Raw genomic sequence first — 17,857 nt, forward strand, 5'->3', positions numbered from 1 at the left:
GGATCAAACTAGTGAGGAATAAAAAAAATTAAAAATTAATGTAAATTCTAATCATGCCATCCAAAAGACTAAGTATCAATTTAATATTTTGAATCTCTAACAAATAATCATATACTTACATTTTCTTTTCAATTTTCCCTACAATTCTCTTGACAATTAACATTATAGTATCATAGTGTTAAAATCACTAAATATTTTTCCCAGCAAAATATCAAAATAGATTTATGACAACAAAATATTCCTATCTAGAATCCTTTAGTCACTAAACTAACAAGTTTTTAGCATTAAAACAGCTTTTAAAAAGAAAGGGGGGCATATAACGAGGTTAACCCACCAAACTGGTCGGATTAGCCGGTTTTCTCCGGGGTCACCCCAAGTCAACCCGACCACCGGTTTTTACTGCTGATTGGATCGGCCAGGTGACTAGTTGGCTAGTTTCCGATCCAACCTGGCCGGTCCAGTCTAGTCCAATTTTCAATACTATGTTTTCTGGTAAAAAGTGCGCAGAATCCAAATCTCTTCTTAAGTAGGTAGAATATTTGAAAAAGAAGATATAAAATATGAAAAAGAGAAAGACTAACAAGTATTTCAGAATAATCAGAGCGCTGAGAAAGATAGCATAGAAATTTAAGACACACTTGGAATTCTCTTAGCATCGTGAATAATATAATAAAGTAAACAGATGCATTGAATTTCCCCAATTTCTAGCAATGAAGTGAAAAAATGAATAGAATCTCCCTCAAGTTTTTTTTTTTGGGCCTAAAATCTCCCTCAAGTTTAGGCTTAGACCATTAATTGATTCCTTAGTGGAATAATTGTTAGATACAAACCAAAATCTCTAATATTTAATTATTCACTAGAAATACAAATGAGCAATAGAGATGTCTCAAAAATGAAAGGGGCTTAGTCACCTAATCTGGAAAAGTCTCTTTATTTCTTTTTTAGCCAGAAAGAAGGCTCTATTTAGCAAGAATCCAAAATTGAAAGACGATTATATGGTCAAGCATAAATTCCATAAGAAAAGTTTGGAAGGAAAAAATGGACATCATAGACATGTTATCATCATCGGTATTTTGGAAGTCACAAACCTTATCCATGACCCTAATTTTTGGAGGATAATTTCTGTCAGCATGCTCAAGAGTATACCGCAACATTTCAATTATGGTAAACTCAGTCACACAATCATCGCATTCTGCAGGAATAATAATCAACTGTTAAACTTACATCAACATAAAAGAATCTTAACCTGAATGAAAACTCGAAAAACTACCTGGGATATCAAAAATTTGAGTTGGTGGAACTCCTAGCAGCTCTACCAAATATGCACATACACGAGCACGATCAGATAGTGAAAGAAGATCCCCATGCGTGACCACAAGCACTGGTTTGTCATCTGCAATTAATCGAGATGATTATTTAACTAACAATACAATTTGGAACTAATTGAAGGAAAAATATGATGAATAGCAGAGAGAGATGCGGACGTCAATGAGGAGAAAAATTAAATGGCTGAAAAGTTGTCTAATTTGCAGAATATATAGAAGTTCTCATAAATTAGTGATTCTTCAAGATCTGTTCCAGCCTAATATATACAAGAAACAAAAGAGAAGCAAATGTTTCGCACTTAGATGACATGCTGGAACGGCACTAAGGCAAGGAAAAACAAAAACAAAAACAATGCAAGACTTCCAAGTTCCAGAAGCTATATATCAGTAATTTAGCATATCAACTATTGAAAGGAAATATATAAAGAAAAAGAGGAGTCGAAGCAGGTAAAACAAAGTTCTGTAAATTTTACAGAACTTAGGTTAATTCATGCGAAAATTCTCAGTTAACTTTCATATGGCATATTATCTCAAAAGAAAATAATATCTCCATCAAGAAATAAGAAAATGCACACCTCAAAATGCTATTTACAAGCTACATAAGAGAAGAGTAAAAAAGACAGCGAGAGTATTTGGGAGAAAATCATCTGTGCTTGAGATTTAAGGACTAGAACAAGGCAAAAGAAAGAAAAAGTATATGTCCTTACTCTTTAGTGAGAGTTTTGAACTACTCACTTTCTTAAAATACCATGCTGGATAAGTGGATATGCAGTATTTCTTTCTCTCAAGGTGGACTTTATATTGCAAATTGGGCTAGGTCTACATTTCTCAGCCTTTACTGACTTTGGCATATTAAGAAAAGAAAGCTAATCACGAAGCCTTACATCTCATGGTTGAAACATATCAGAAGCAGCCGAGTTTCGGCCATGTCAACAACAGACTCAGCAGATATGAGGTACAAATATATCACACTCACAATCCTTTGATCTAGCTGTGTTCATTCATTTTTATATTTTCCAAAGTTTGACATGTCGACATGCCCAAAGTTCATTATATAGCTATGGTTCTTAGATGTTAGAATAGATGAATAGAGGCACACTTGTTTAATATGCATGTAGGCCTATAGAGTATCTGTTCCAATACACATAGAAAAGAAATACAAGCAGTTACAAGAAGCATATCCAGGAAAAAAATACATCTGTCTTATAGACACCTTTAAATGACAGGTACGGGCAATTGAAAGTAGAAGCAACCATATCAGCATATCCTCTCTCCGAAGCACCAGTGTTCTCCAGTGATTTTAAAAGTGAAAGGCCATTAGCAACATATATAACAAAATTAACTTTCATCCTCTTGCTGAAAAAGAAATCAGTCTTGCAAGCCCTATGCTTTAAAAGTTTCTTCAGACGCTGATCATCAGTGCTCCTGATAAGAAATCCCCATTAGGTGAATTGAATATAAACAACGAGTGAATTAAAAATGTTATGTAAATTGAGCGTTCATACCTCAGAACAAGCTCTCCATGACTAACACCTTTTGTCATCCACTGATACAGAATTCTATCATCGTCATTTGGATTGCCAGACAAACAACGTGTATCATACAGACAGATAGAAGTTGAGCTTCTTGGAATCATATACTCCTGGAGAAAGTATGTCCCATCTCCTGTAGATGAATTACCTGGCATCAGAAGATAAATTAAAAAAAATTTATTCAGACAGCTCAATATCCATTTATTCCCTGAGTCAAAGATATCCTCAAATTGAATCTTCAGCAAACAAATTTAAACAACACATTGAATGTCATACATGATACTTGTGCTCTTGCTGTTGCGTATTTGCCAACCTCAAATACTTTGGAGATTCTATTTATTAGACTACTTTTACCAGACCCTCTTGGACCAATCAATATGAGGCATGTTGTCTTTGGTACATCATAATCACTTAATTTCAACCCACCCACATTCTCTGTCCATACTCCTGGGCTGTAGCTGTAACAATTAAACCAACATATATGGCATAGTCAGTAAGAAAACTTTGCGATTTCATATCAGGCTTGTGTTAACTGAAGATCCCTTTTAACTGCACTCACCATACGTTGTTAAATGCAAAAAATTGAAATTAGTCTTGGTTTCACAGTACGGTATAAATCATCAAATAAAAGTGAAGTATTTTAGCAGTAAGCCATAAGTGAAGAAAGACATGCATGCAAAATATAATGTGAAGCGCACGGAGCTGCAAGTTCTAAATGACAGATATTCTGAAATAATAATAATAATAATAATAATAATAATAATAATAAATACCTATAGTGAACAAGCAAATGTGCAAATACATAATAAATTAGCAGTTTGGCACACTTGATGGTATACTACACAAATATTTGACCTCATGCTGATTCTTGTGACTAAGGTCCCGCATTCATTTGCCAAGAAGTAAATGTTACATCATTGAAAGAAACAACAAATGCCGCTCCCATAATGCTGACTTATCAATGTTTCTATTTTTTACCCTTACACCAAAGTTTGATTTTCTAAATTTCTCACCATAAACTTCGACGGATGAAGTGTTATCTTTTAGTAATATAAAAACAAATATCAATACAATATATAAAACATGAGAAACTTGAGTTCAAATCAATACCTCAAAATTTTCTCTCTTTCCTCTTTCAGATTCTTGCAACTAATTGTCCTTTCATCATATTTCTGCAAGATTTCTTGGTAGATGCGATGTTTTCTTCTGTTATTGACTTCAAGATCAAAAGAAGAAGAAGAAGGCCCGATATTTATCTCCCCAGTTTCTACTCGTGCCAACCCATTTTCCCCATTCACAGTGTCATTTTCAACCTTCATGCTCAAGCTATCCCTGAAACATAAGAAGATAACATAAAAAGGACATAATTAAATTAAAGGAACCGAATCAACTTTAGACCACTATTGTAGTGCGCCTACTATTATTCCAGACCCATTTTTGCAAATATGTTGCCCCAGGAGAAACTTTCAATTCTCCCCTCAAATCCCCAAATGACAGTGGTCGCCAATGCCTTAGCATTGTCTATCTTGCCGTTGCCCTATAACCATATACTGTCGTATTGTATCTGTGACAGTATCACTACTTAGCTCACAACTACAGAGGAGTTTGATAATTCATGGTTTATACAAGAACATGAGCCACTGATCAGACTGTACCTTGTAAGAGTGGGAGAATTGGAAGAAAGGGTAGAAAAAACGACATCTGAACAAGAATCTTCACCTGTACACAATCATCGAGCAAATAGATAACAAGCGCATAACAAGAATCTCATATGTTTTGCATCAATTTAAACATAGATAAACAGGGAGGGAAAGTATACAAAAAACACACACACACCCACAGAGCACTTAATCAGATTGTTTCCGTATTTTGAATTATCCTACAAAGGAATCGAACAGAAATTACATGGACCCCTCACTTTCTGAGAATCAGAACAGAATATTTACAGAGGCCCCAGAACGCTACCTTGAGACGAAATTGAATCGCCACCCATGGTGTGCTCTGTTTTGCTCAGTGATTACCTTCACTTCTATAGAGCTAAGAGCATTTCCTTGGGTTCTATACTGCCTCTCCCAGGGAAAGTCAAATCGGGAAAGATACTTCGCGGGTAAGAAAATGGATGTTTTTGTCAATGAACTCGTCAATTTGCCTATGTGTATGTATACACACACACTCACTGTCTCTCACCTGCCCGCGCGTACGAGCTTGTTGGCCCCGTGCGACTCAGTTGCATGATCTCACTGAGCACACATGCTCTATAAGCAGCCAATGACACGTGTATTTATCCAAAGTCAAAAGTCAAAACTATTTTCGGACCATTTGTTCTGATTTTTGCACATATTAGTGATGATTATATAAGAAGTGATTTATTGTACACCTGTAGTCCTATTTATAAGACAGAAAAAAGATATTTTTTGATTCTATTTATAAGATATAAAGAGAAATTTTTTATATAGATATATAATTTTATCCTTTATTTATTATTGTATTGACTTTGTTTACATAAGCTATAATACATATTAAATAGAGATATAATAGGAAAATTAAATTTTAAATAAGAGTTAATAAAGTTTAAAATTTTTCTTGGCTTGTGTGAAACATACTGGAAGTGACTCTTAAATATGACCAGAGGAGTATATATTATAAAAGAAAAGTAAAAATTATTTTACAGGCCTTAATTATAAGACTTCATTTGTGAACTACAAATAAAGTTTTATAATTAGAATCGAAAGTAGTATTATTTAGGGATAATTAATTGAGAGGTCCTTGTAATTTCCTTCCATTTTGAACCAGATGCCTAAGTTTTTTTTTCTTTTTATTAGATCCTTTTAACTTCGTGTTGTTAGAGCGGTTACTCCTTGAGAGTTAAAACTGTTAAATCAGTATTAACAGAGTTAAACTCCGTTGGGTGGCATTAAGCTGGACCATATTCTCCTTCTGCTCCCTTCTACCAAAACGCTCTCTCTCTCTACTTCGTCCACCACCATTTCTCTTCTCTTCTCTTACCCGAAAGCCATCCCGGAGCTCTACTTGTCTCAGTAGAGAGAACATGTGGGCGCTGGGGTGAGATCATGAGGCTTGGCCAAAGAAGATGGGTTTTGGCTGGAGAGGATTTTGGAGACAGTCGTTGGGGCTGTGCACGATGGAGCTAGTGGTCATTTAGTTACAACTGTTTCCGGTTGGAGCTTCCATCAGGGATGACCCTAAAAGATTTGGACTTGAACAAGAATTTTGGTCTTTCAATGTCGAGAGCTAAGTACCTGCTCACTGTACCAAGGTGCTGTTTTCATACCAAATCTTAGAGAAATGGATAAAAATCGGTTGATGTAAACAAATGAACAAATTCGAGATTATCATTATATATGTGCATATATGGATGTAATAGTTAAACGACATGCTTTGTTAAAACATTATAAAATTGCCAAGCAGGATCAAATCAAGAAAATTCGTCCATTCATATCTAGACTAAATTCTTCATGCTCGCAATATGGAAGGACAAGATGCATGAATGATGAAACGAGAGAGGAAAGAGATGGCGGTGGAGGGAGGAAGCAGAAGGAGAATTTGGTTCATCCAATGCTCTCTAACGGAAATTTAACTTTGTTTATTTTTATTTAACAGTTTTATATTTCAAGGATTAACGGCTCTAACTGCATAAAGTTAAAGGAGCCAATAAAAACAAAAAAAAACTTAGGGACTTGATTCAAAATTGAAAAAAATTATAAGGACCTCCAAATTAATTATCCCTATTATTTAGTACTCCTTTATAAGGTAGAGAGAAGAAACTTGTGCTATTAAAATTTTTTTATGAATATATAATTTTACCCTTTATTTATTTTTTTAACCATATTTTACCTTTCATTTATTACTATGTTGACTTTGTTTTCATGGAGTATAATATATATTAAATAGAGATAAAGTTAAAAAGTTATTAAATTTTAAACAAAAGTTTATGAAAGTTAAGGTTTTTCTTAATTTATGTGGAATACATTAAAAATGACTTTTGAATAAGACTAAAGGAGTAATTTTTTGTGTATCATGGTTGATAAAAAATAATTTTTAATTATTTTCAAATTTTATGATATGTCCGCATGTTTCGTATTTTTATGATATTTTATCTAATTTATTATATTTAATTATTTTAGAATTTACACACAGTAGTCAATTTTAATTAGAAAAAGCAAACTCACTCCATGGTTTGTGATTGGGACCGTAAATTTTTTTTTATAACTAAAGCATAGATATCATAGAAGTAATCCTATTCAAAGTACTGTTAGGTACTAAATGTGAGCATATCTCCTAACATGAATTCAAACCTTAGTTCGCTACATTGTGAAGAACTAATCCCTTCTGCTAAACCCAATTCCGTTGGAATGAGACCATAAATTGAAAGAACAGATCAAACAAAAGTGCCGTATTTAAGAGTCCAAGTGAGATACACTGGGACAACATGCAGCTTTAAAATCTGGCAAGGAGGGCAAAAAACCAGATGGAGACCTAACTTGGTGAACCAAGCCCAACCCGGTCTTGTCTCAGACTAAACCGGTCCTCAAACCAAACTTTTTAGCTTGATCATTTTTCAGACGACCAAACTCCTACAAATTTCCACAACTTTCAACAGGAGGAGGAGGTGGAGCAACCAAGTAGAAATAATGAACAAAAGGACTTACTTTTTTTTTCTTTTTTTTTTGGTGATAAACAAAAGGACTTACTTTAATACCATCATTATCATCATTCTTCCGGTTACATAACACAACTAGCGTCCATTCTCAGCAAACAATTCCAATTTCGCAGGACTAAAAGCTAACCACACATTTATCAACCAAAATGAAAGAATGTAGTAGTAATTCAAAAGCCAAAATTTACAGTTTACCATCCCACTAATTTACAATGCTATCGCCAGAATGAGGAACTAAAAACAAATCTATGTACAGTAACATGATGTGGTCGTTAACAATGCGAGACCTTTATATCTTCTAAATGTTGAAGGTTAGACGCTGACACACCTGAAGCTTGAACTCAGTTATCTTCACCAACAGATTCCTCTTTCTAAAATTTGATGAATAGATTTGGATATGGTATGAAATAGCAATTCCTCTGCCTCTGCTTCTGCTTCTGCTTCAGCAATCTTGGCATATAATAGCAGCATTTAGTTTCTGGATCAACGGCCCACAAGCCAACCTGGTTTAATTATGATGTCTTCCTTAAAATTACGGCCTGAGACAGACAGCGACTCGCCTTGTCGACGGTAACACTGCAAAAGATTTTAAGTGTGATGAAAACAATCCAAACTTGTAAAACAATGCAATGCTTAGCAGCGAAGAGCACATAACAAGCTAAAATATATGCCCTGACATAAACTTCAATTGAGAGTTAAAAGAATTTTGTCAAACTACCAACCAGAATTTAGTCAACTTAGTCCATTGAGGAAGACATAATACAAGTGAAGCCCTTCAACTCCATAAATACATCAACTTCTACCCCTTAAACTTCAAATTTTAATTTGAATTTTAATTCCTGTTCATGTTTGTTCGTCAAGCCATCATCATTTGAGAAAATAACATCGATCTCATTATGCCATCACAGAAACCAAAAACACGCACTTACAAGTGAGGAGGATAACTGGATAAGCATCGCTAATCAAGAAATATCTTTTTACCCTGAAACTTATTTTTCCTAATAGTAACTCAGACTGAAGTTACAAGTTTTGGGAATCATTCAAGTAATGGGTTAAGAAAGTTGAATAAAAATCAACAGTACTTCTCTTAAACCCCCAGGGACCAAAGTTCATAATGGAAGCAACAATTAGAGTAGAAAAACAATCTCATTTTGAGGATTAATTTGATCAATTCCACCGTTCACACCACAATCATTTACTCTGTTGCACAAACATGCACATAAGTTCTAAAATTGCACATAGCCGCATGACTGTAAAACGAGGTACGGAATGCACAAACCTTGTAACATACAACGGTATCATCAGGGTACATTGCAAATAACTTAGTACCAAGACGTGCATGACAGGAATCACACAGACTCTCATCATTGATCTGTACATGCCTTGACCTCTCCTCCAATCTTGACAACCTAGCATCTATGTCTACGGCACGGGAAAGGCTGTGCACAATCTGGGAAAGAAACTTTTAAGTTACAGAACTATCGGATCGTAAAATTTGTAGGCTGCATAAGCACATGACATGAGGGTATCGAATAGAAAATACAAAACTAGAGGACCAAAATTTGAATTCTGCTGCTAACTGTATGACACTTGCATTTGTATTGGGGTAAGACAATCTTTACTGACTCCTTTCGGATTACAGCTCATGGTTGTTTTAAGGTGGGGTTTGCTAATCTTCAATATTCATAAACATTGGTCAGCTTTGTAATGTTAATGAACATCCCCGCCTTTCACTTTTATCGGAAGACTGGTTCTTTCCCCAGTTATATTGGTTCCCTTGTTACCATGTGCAAATGAAAAGCCCATTGAGCAAAGAGGGAAAACATGGACGTACCTGCCCTTGACGATGGTGATGAACCCGGGCCCTTAACATTCTTAATAAAGTCTCCGAAGCAAGTTGGAGAGGCATATCTGGTGACAGTTTCTGTCAATGCCAAATTTTTGTTAAGACTATAACCCAAAACTTAAAAATACAAAAGATGAGCTAGTGCTATTCTGCAAGAGATTTTACATCTGTTAAAACCCCTTTTTTATGAAAATAACATCCTGCCCATGAGTTGATGGCTTCATGCAGCCTTGTGATTTTTACAAGGGGTTTATTTGTTTGTTTGTGTATAGCTGTCTAATCTTTCCCTGGAAAATACTTATTCCCCTAATCTTGATGCCGAAACACTTCCACTCCTTTCATTCTTGTGCAAGTTGCCAAGTATTCTTTGTTTGTTTTTTTTTTTCAGGGCAAATAGGATTGAACATGGAACGAAAATATTCCGAATAATATTCTTCTAGATTATTGGAAAAAATTGAATTCAATACCTCTAGAACTTGCAATGGGTCCAGAGCTTCTCCATGATTATGGAGAAGGCGGACAGCAGCAGTAAACATCGGATCCTTGCCATCTTGTGGATCCAAATACATTTCAAGCAATCTGATGTCATTACAACATTAAAGAAAAGGCAAAAGACTGTTATAAGACGTGCACTTTTAAGAAGTTTTACACCAAGAAAGCATGCAATGGGTAAAAGGAAGACAAACTGCATGTATGCATCAGCTCTGCCAATTTCGGCACAATACTGCTCAGCAGCTTCACTGTCTTCCAGTTTCCTGGGAACCAAAACACAAAAATAGTAAAATCGACATGCTTATGATTAATCACATTTGTCAACTTGCACTCAAGTGTTCCGTTACTAGAAATAAAATTTTCATCCTCATAATTTCAATCAATTTTTAATTTAATTCTATAGTTCAGAAGCTTGCAATTAGATCTCCATAATCATAAAAATTTTAATTAAAATCCTATCATTAAACCTCAATAAAAGATGGCATTAAATAGCACCCAAATTTTATCCAACAGAAAATAGTGCTGAAATGACTAACTGATGTCATCCTAGGTCTCATTTTCTTAAATGATTATGGTTTGACAGGAAGGTGAATGACCTCAAATTAGATAGAATGGAATAATGTAAAAAATCATTAAGATAGATCGACGCCTATTAGATGTAGAGATATACTGTAAGCAGAAACAGGCATCACAGATCAAGCCCAGAAAGAATGCCCCAAGATCAGTATCGGTCAAGTACTATTAAAGCATATAAGGCCCCCGTTACCCAAAGAAATACCAGTAAGAAAATATGTGCACCTTTATCAGCAATTTGTGAAAATAAGTTCATAAAAAATCTATATGAAAAAAGGAGAGATGCTTAAGTTAGTTTAAATCTTACAAAGCCAAAATTTGGAGGACCAAAGTCTCTTGCCCAAGTCTTCTGTATAGTATTGCCTGCAAAGTGAACCACAATAAACTGTAAGTTGAAAATATTTTGCCCTGAGGTTATGTTTGGATTTCATAGGAAAGAAGGGACGGTACACAAAGGAAGGAGACTCTCCCATACTTTTCATAAGAAACGAAGGAAATTTACAACTTTTGGATCTTTAATGAGGGAAGGGAGGGGACTTGTCCTATATTTGAAGTTAAATAAAAGCCAAATGCCGTCAAAACTTGAAATTAACAAGAAAAAGAAAAGAAAAACTTCCTTGTTTGTAAGAGATAATATGTTCTTCCATCACTCTTCAACTGATAAGAATATATTGACTTTACAAGCCAAATTTATTATTCTCCAAATTTTACATAGCTGGAGCATAATTAACACATCACAAATTGCACGAAACCGACAAAATTTGAGAGATAAGCCCCTCCCCCAATGATAATGGGAAGGGAAGATTTTATAGAAAGAAGAATAGAAAGTGCTGAAATTTAATGTTAAATCAAAGAAATGGTTGGCAGAACTAAGCCAGAGAAAAATACTCTACACACAGCTTTTGTACCTCCCTCATTCACAACACTCAGAAAAGTATATCTTTCAACTACAAGGCAAGCTCCTAAGGATAAAGACGAATTATAAAAGCAATCAGATATTGAGACTCCTACATAATAAGAGATCCCTATTCAATTTAATACCCCTTACTTTGTAAGACGTATCCAACGTACTTCACCAGGAAGGAATTTTTAAAAATGGCAATTGCCATAATGGACAAGAAGTAACGAAATCACCAGACAGTAAAGCAATCTAAGATGGGGCAGTCAAAAAGAATTAAATTGACCTTTTCCAACCATAATTCTGATCCTTCAATCAAGTCAAGAACTTCTTCTGGATCATACAGGTCCGAGGATTGCAAAAATATCTGCAATCTTTCTCTGACAGGAGTCTGAAAGATAGAGTTTGTCGTAGTAGCCAAATTTTTAACCTCCAAATTTCCACTATCAGGATTTTCAGGCTCAAACGCTTCAATCGTTGATTTGGCAAGTGAGAGGGCATACAACGTATGCAACTGAGTATCATTACAATCTTGTTCTTCAATCAACCACTGGAGATACCTAGAATAACAAGGAAGTCAGGGTGAAAGAACGAAGCAGAATTTCAACAATACAGGAGCAATTCATATAAAATGGGGAGGAATTCTAAGAAACCAAAGGCATAGATAACAGGCTTAAATAATAAAAATTACAATGTCATTTAAGGACCAATTTTGCCATTACATTGATGTTGTAATGGAGTTCATTCTACATAAGGAAAGGTACTGCTAATGGTAGTTCAGGAAATTTCCATTACATAGACTGAACAAAAGTGGACGGCTTTGTTACTTAACCAGAATTTTGTATTGCTATTTACTCAACCAGCATCATCCTCTCTTTTTTACTGATCACTTTCCATACAGAAGCATGACCATAAAATAATAAGCGCAACAGGAAAAACTTAGGTATTAAGCAACCATAATCATAATAAGCAAGCTAAGCACAGGAACAATTCATTTGTTTGAGAGAAAAGGAAAAGCCACTATAAAGAGAAGGATTGACAGCTTGAATTAAAAATCCTCGGAGAGATTAAGAGCAATGTAAAAGAAATGGGCATACTGCCAGGTGCCAGCATATGACACATATATACCTTTGTAAAATGTCTACCTTATGTGGATCAATAGCTGTAATTACAGCATCTGCGATAAATGAAATAATTATACATCAATACCACTGATACAATATGCACAATGAATGCAGTGAAAACATATCCATTACTATGATAGTGGAGATCTATGTAGGAAAATACATCATCATAATTGACAATCAGTTTTACCAAACCATGTCACCAAATATATGCAGGGCAGTCTGTGATAATAATAATAACATTTGCACAGATGGAGTTAATCTCTTGCATGCTCTTCCTTTTCAAAATGCATAGGCATCTTGTTCACCAGTAAAATATTGGACTAGAAATATGTAATATAGCTACTTCCTCTCAGATGTGACAAGACATTGTAAAACCATTACAATTTAATCACCAGAATACTAAAATATGTGGTGGTGCCTCTCACCATTGAGATCTTCTAAAAATGAAAAAAGAATTCTTAAATGGAAGAACTGTCTCTTGTTTGAATCTGTCTGGTGTCATTGAATCAGACGGCACACCAAATTGGCTTACACTGGACAACCAGAAGTATAAACTCCAAAAAGGCAGCATTTGACAATGCATTCAAGATTTTCTTCCTAGTTAATGACAATCAATGTAAGGAATCCATTGGGTAATGAGGCAAGAAGCCAAAAAGTAACACTGACAAAAATTATCATGCGTGAACATGCTTAGAAAGTTAAGGCCAACCAGGTGAAAGCTGGATCTCTCGTCTGTCTGATGTTAAAACTTCAACTGCAAGTACCTGGCTGATATCTGCAATCTGATGTGAAAATTGTCAAAATGAGGGGATGGACATATAATGATCATCCAAATAATGAAGTTGAACAAATTAGACCTGCATAAATACCGTACTTATTAAAACACATACATACCCATCCAAGATGTTGTAGAATCAAATCTTGGTCAGATGACTCCTCAAGAATCTTTGAAGCTTCGGCTGCAGCAACTTCCTTACCAGAAATAACCTTTGCTTCATTGTTATGTAGGCAATTCTCTAAAGCAGGTTCTTTCCAGAGGCCTGAAGAGTAATTTCTTGCAAGGATACGCCAAATGGCCACAGCCTTCGAGCTCATTCCTTTGCTTGCGTATAGGAAGGCAAGTGTCCGTAAGTGTCCTGATCCTTCTAAAATTCTTTCCAACTCCTCCTGCAACACCCAGGTACCTTTATTAGATCATCCTTCAGGGCATCAGATGTGAGGAGATATTTGGGCAACCATTGAGTTTTTTGTTTACTAAGCTTTTACTCCTATTTTAATCCGTTAGGACCTTTAAAATCATCCAGAACAAAACAAAAGAGCCATGCCATTTGATAAAAAATCTATTTTCCAAAATTAAAAATTTTATTCAAACAATTTGGATCAATGGAATAAATACAATACAATAGTATTTGTAACTTGACTAATAACGAGACACTGGTAACATCGCACATACCACAACACACCAGTTTGTAGAAGATGCCAGTCTTTCCATATCATCAGCACGATTTAGGGCTCTATAGAGATACATTAATAAAGTGTCAACCCCCTCCCTCACCAATTGCATTAAGTTCTTTTCTCGACAAGCCTCCAAATACCTACATAAATTCGCATTCATCAACAGAGATCTTAATGATTACAGATTCACAAGGCCTACAGCTATGAGAAATCTTCCAGGTAGATCATTTTTACATTTTGCAACGCTAGCATTCTATTATGCTGAAACGTACATATACCAAAGATATTTGTATTCTCCAACCCAAACCTCTCTTTCAACAACCAAGAGAATTACAGGTCCAATATGAGGAAGCATGTATAGGAAACTCAGTCTCAATGACAGACAATGGTGGTTGCAACCAAAAAATGGAAATAACAACTGCAAAGAATGTAAAACCTGCTAATATTCTTGATCGCTGACTCCAACAAATCCGCTCTGTTTGGAGGATTCAGAAAAAAGGCATTATCTACTATAGTTTCAACACCTGCTTTCCTCAGGAAAGAAGCTCTTTGGATTGTCATCAAGCCATTGTCCACCACATCTTCAAGTGGGGCTGGAGGAGGATGCAAACCCCAATACCGATTCCGAGGAACCTACAAAAGTCAGTTTCAACCTCTGTACCACATTCATAAGGCTCAACTTCTAACTATAAACAATAAAAGATGCAATGAGATGTACAAGCATAACAGTACCAGCAAGGACCAGCGATTTGGATCTCGCATTATAAACGGAAATACTTCAGAAGGCTGCATTGTCTCGGAAAGCAGAAAGTGGTCAACTGCTTCCTCAAAATGCAGGTCAAAAAGCAAGAGAAATCCCACTTGTGCATGAACAAAGGATAGAAAATCCTTTGATATTTCACCTTCAGCCTCAAGCTCCTCAACCAATGATATGGCTTCATTATAATTCTTTTTCCTAAGCAGGTCTTTTATTTGTTCTTCGAAAGGTAATTTTTTATAGCAAATCACCTGATAATACATCGAAAAGTAAATCACTGAAGTTCTTGTACAATGAACTATAAACTAACAAGTTAAAATTATAATGTTCAGCCATCAAACAAAGCAAGAATCCAAAAAGTTTTGATAGGACCAAATGTTGTCCAATATCAGTCAAACAATAATCTCAAATCAATTCAACTCAATTTATGGGTGATTCAGATTAGATAAATCACAAATAATAATAATTTGTACTCATTTAGGCCCAGAGGCTTCATTTATACGTACTATCCAACCGGATGCTAGCTTTAAATAACATTCAAGATGAAGAAGGGACCGATGTAACTCAATAATATACTTCCATCAAATAAATATTAGGCTTCCAGAAGCCTGACTTGGGCAAGTTTATTCCACTCAAACAATGTACAAAGACCAAGTAGAAAGAGACCTTGAACATGCCAAAAGAAAAATCCTAAATTAACAAAATATTAAAACCTTGGATATTCATACAAACATAATTAGGCCTTGTTGAGCAATAATACATATAAAATTTACTTTTCAGGAAAAAAAATACTGAATAAAAATAACTTTATCAGTTAGCAGTAGAAAGTTCCACTTCCAATAGGACTAAATATGAATGTTTCCTCTTTCACTGAAAGCATTGATACGTGATCATAGATCCTAGACAGCTAGGTCGTTTGGCAGCACTTAGAGCTAATTGTCTGGTATTTAGGGAAATACTCCGGGAACTCTCTCAATAATCTCAATATTATCTGCCAATAGAAAGGGGTCATTAGTGCCACCAAAGCACTTAGATCCAGCAATTCAAATGTTGAAATACACACCCAGCAACCATTTCAGAGTATGAGTACCCAGATTGAAAGAATATATTAGACAACTTGTTTTTCTAGAATAATTTCAAGAAGAATAAGCATACTGCTTTTATGGAAGTTTGCCAACAAGGTTGGTCAAAGCACATCAGCGGTTGACCAATAATACACTCTAATAGGTACCAAAGCACCAACTTGAAACTCTGCAAACTAATTAATTTCTACAGATATGGTTGGAATTCTTCATCACCCCCCTGGGGGCGGGGTTTTTTTTTTCCTTTGGGGTTGTTTATGACCTTTTTGGATAGAAATCGCCAAGGTACCTAATAAAGACTTCGACAAGAAATCAAGCATCAGACAAGACTAAGCCACCCATCCGCATGATGTGAAAAATTCACCAGTATAACTTCCATCCTAGAACAAACAAACATATACACTAACAAATAATAATAAAGATAAAGATAATTGTCAGAGTGGATTCAAAATGAAGGTTGCAGTACTCCCGGATTATTAAAAGAACGTACCTTGGTGGCTGTGGCAACGGCAACAAATTCCCCATCCCCTTCTTCCTCAGAAGCAACAATGCAAGGCCCAATTCCTTCCCCGCCAAACGGTAATGCCTGAATACAAGTACCAGATCTTTTATGATACAATTCCATTTTTCCACCATTTACAATAACCACATAAGAAGATATCTCTCCTACAGAATCCAAGCCATGGTGGAAGACCAAACTACCACCCACTGGCTGTCCATGATCATCAACAATGATGCCCACATTGTCCACTAACAAAAGCACTTTCAATTCTTTCAGTAACAACTTTAAACGTGGGGGACGAGATACATCTGGCGAGGAAAATATCACAACACTTTGTCCTGTAACACAGGAAATCAAGTTATACCCATTGATAGTGCCAACAATAATTGAATCATTGATCCATACCATGGTCATAATTCCATCAACACACTGAATCTCTTTCAAAATCACAAGAGACCCAGTTACCCCATTGATGTCTCTGTCGCTTCTGCTAGCCCCATGGCCGAAAACAAGCTCTACAAGCATTAGTTTTTTGCCAATGACAATAGCAAAAACATAATTCTCGCCGCTGTGGAGTTCAGGCTCCTTAGTTCTCAAACCATTAGCTCTGGACCCACCTCCCAATCTTTGCATTAGTCGTTGACCTGTACTCGATTGTTCTGAATAACTATTTACAGTCCCTAAAAACTTTGAACTATCCGATTCATTACTCCGCATTCTCCGTGTAACTAAAGAAATGCCCTTCGAAAAACTCAATCTTTTCGGCGGCTGAGTCAGAGCAGAATCGACCATAAACAATGACCCATCGGAAAGCAACAAAAGCTTACCTACCTCGCCGAGTACCAATATGGAATCCACAGGGGAATTACTCGCCGAAACGCTTTTAAGCAAAGAAAGCTTCTTCAAAAAGGAAGCGTTTTTGGAAAATTCCAACTCAGTTGTAGCATCGGGGGCACTAGTTGCCGCATTGTTAATCTCTGTAGTGAGTGAAAGGACAGTTCCAGACTGAGTGCCAACATAGAATACAGCTCGAGAGTCGGATTCTCTAAAAATGGCGAGCGATCGAACTGAACTTCGAGAGTGATTGTACAGGTCGAACTGTGCCAATGGCCCGATCACGATGCGACTTCTAGGTTCAGCTTTAGCCATATTTTTGTCAACCCAAAATAGCTTTATAGATTACTGTACCCATCAAAGCGCAAATTCTAAGGAAATTCAGCGATGATTCTGATATGCTTGCACTCTGCTCAATTTTGGCAGAACAGAGTGCAACACCCTGGACTCCGACGACCGGAACAAACGATCTTCTGAATCCCCGTGAGGGGTCGAATTTTTGGCGTATTCCCGGCGTTCCTGCGAGCCGGCTTGTTTTGGTTCTAAGCCCCGATTCCCGTTTTGATGCTCTCGGTTTTATTTTTTGGTCATTTTTTGGGTGTCTATGTGCTCTTGATTGCCCCTGGTAAGCCGTGTTTAGATTTTAGAATGATTTCCTACTTCACTCAACACAATGTGGTGATTTTCATTTTTTGGTTTCTTCAATGCATAAGGAATTCTTTTTTTTTTTTTTTCTGGCCATGGGGTGGGGAATTG

At 35.9% G+C, this 17,857-nt stretch overlaps 2 protein-coding genes across 6 annotated transcripts; both read right to left on the minus strand.

Moving 5' to 3' along the window:
• Nucleotides 1-708: 708 nt before the first annotated feature.
• On the minus strand, nucleotides 709-5,059 carry LOC114751191 (uncharacterized). 2 transcript variants are annotated; one of them, XM_028939852.1, is made up of 8 exons: nucleotides 4,823-5,059; nucleotides 4,513-4,576; nucleotides 3,968-4,189; nucleotides 3,134-3,315; nucleotides 2,831-3,005; nucleotides 2,539-2,750; nucleotides 1,271-1,393; nucleotides 709-1,195 (listed from the first exon to the last, which is right to left on the minus strand). In XM_028939852.1, exons 1-8 carry the CDS (start codon nucleotides 4,848-4,850, stop codon nucleotides 960-962), a joined length of 1,242 nt encoding a protein of 413 aa, XP_028795685.1. In that variant the 5' UTR covers nucleotides 4,851-5,059; the 3' UTR covers nucleotides 709-959. The 2 variants fall into 2 exon arrangements, with proteins under 2 accessions (XP_028795685.1, XP_028795686.1); XM_028939853.1 differs by having other exon boundaries at nucleotides 713-1,192.
• A 2,492-nt stretch (nucleotides 5,060-7,551) lies between these two features.
• LOC114751192 (vacuolar sorting protein 3) lies at nucleotides 7,552-17,630 on the minus strand. 4 transcript variants are annotated; one of them, XM_028939857.1, is made up of 16 exons: nucleotides 16,673-17,629; nucleotides 16,256-16,351; nucleotides 14,659-14,934; nucleotides 14,363-14,559; nucleotides 13,925-14,066; nucleotides 13,366-13,638; nucleotides 13,181-13,253; nucleotides 12,473-12,521; nucleotides 11,631-11,904; nucleotides 10,754-10,809; nucleotides 10,068-10,136; nucleotides 9,849-9,960; nucleotides 9,370-9,459; nucleotides 8,815-8,985; nucleotides 8,096-8,111; nucleotides 7,552-8,013 (listed from the first exon to the last, which is right to left on the minus strand). In XM_028939857.1, exons 1-16 carry the CDS (start codon nucleotides 17,414-17,416, stop codon nucleotides 7,907-7,909), a joined length of 2,745 nt encoding a protein of 914 aa, XP_028795690.1. In that variant the 5' UTR covers nucleotides 17,417-17,629; the 3' UTR covers nucleotides 7,552-7,906. The 4 variants fall into 4 exon arrangements, with proteins under 4 accessions (XP_028795690.1, XP_028795687.1, XP_028795689.1 ...); XM_028939854.1 differs by having other exon boundaries at nucleotides 16,256-17,629; XM_028939856.1 differs by lacking the exon at nucleotides 8,815-8,985 and having other exon boundaries at nucleotides 16,256-17,630.
• Between the last annotated feature and the right edge of the window lie 227 nt (nucleotides 17,631-17,857).

This window comes from Neltuma alba, unplaced genomic scaffold, assembly GCF_004799145.2.
Source record: "Neltuma alba isolate B1F8T4 unplaced genomic scaffold, ASM479914v2 tig00006797_pilon, whole genome shotgun sequence".
NCBI classification, from domain to species: domain Eukaryota; kingdom Viridiplantae; phylum Streptophyta; class Magnoliopsida; order Fabales; family Fabaceae; genus Neltuma; species Neltuma alba.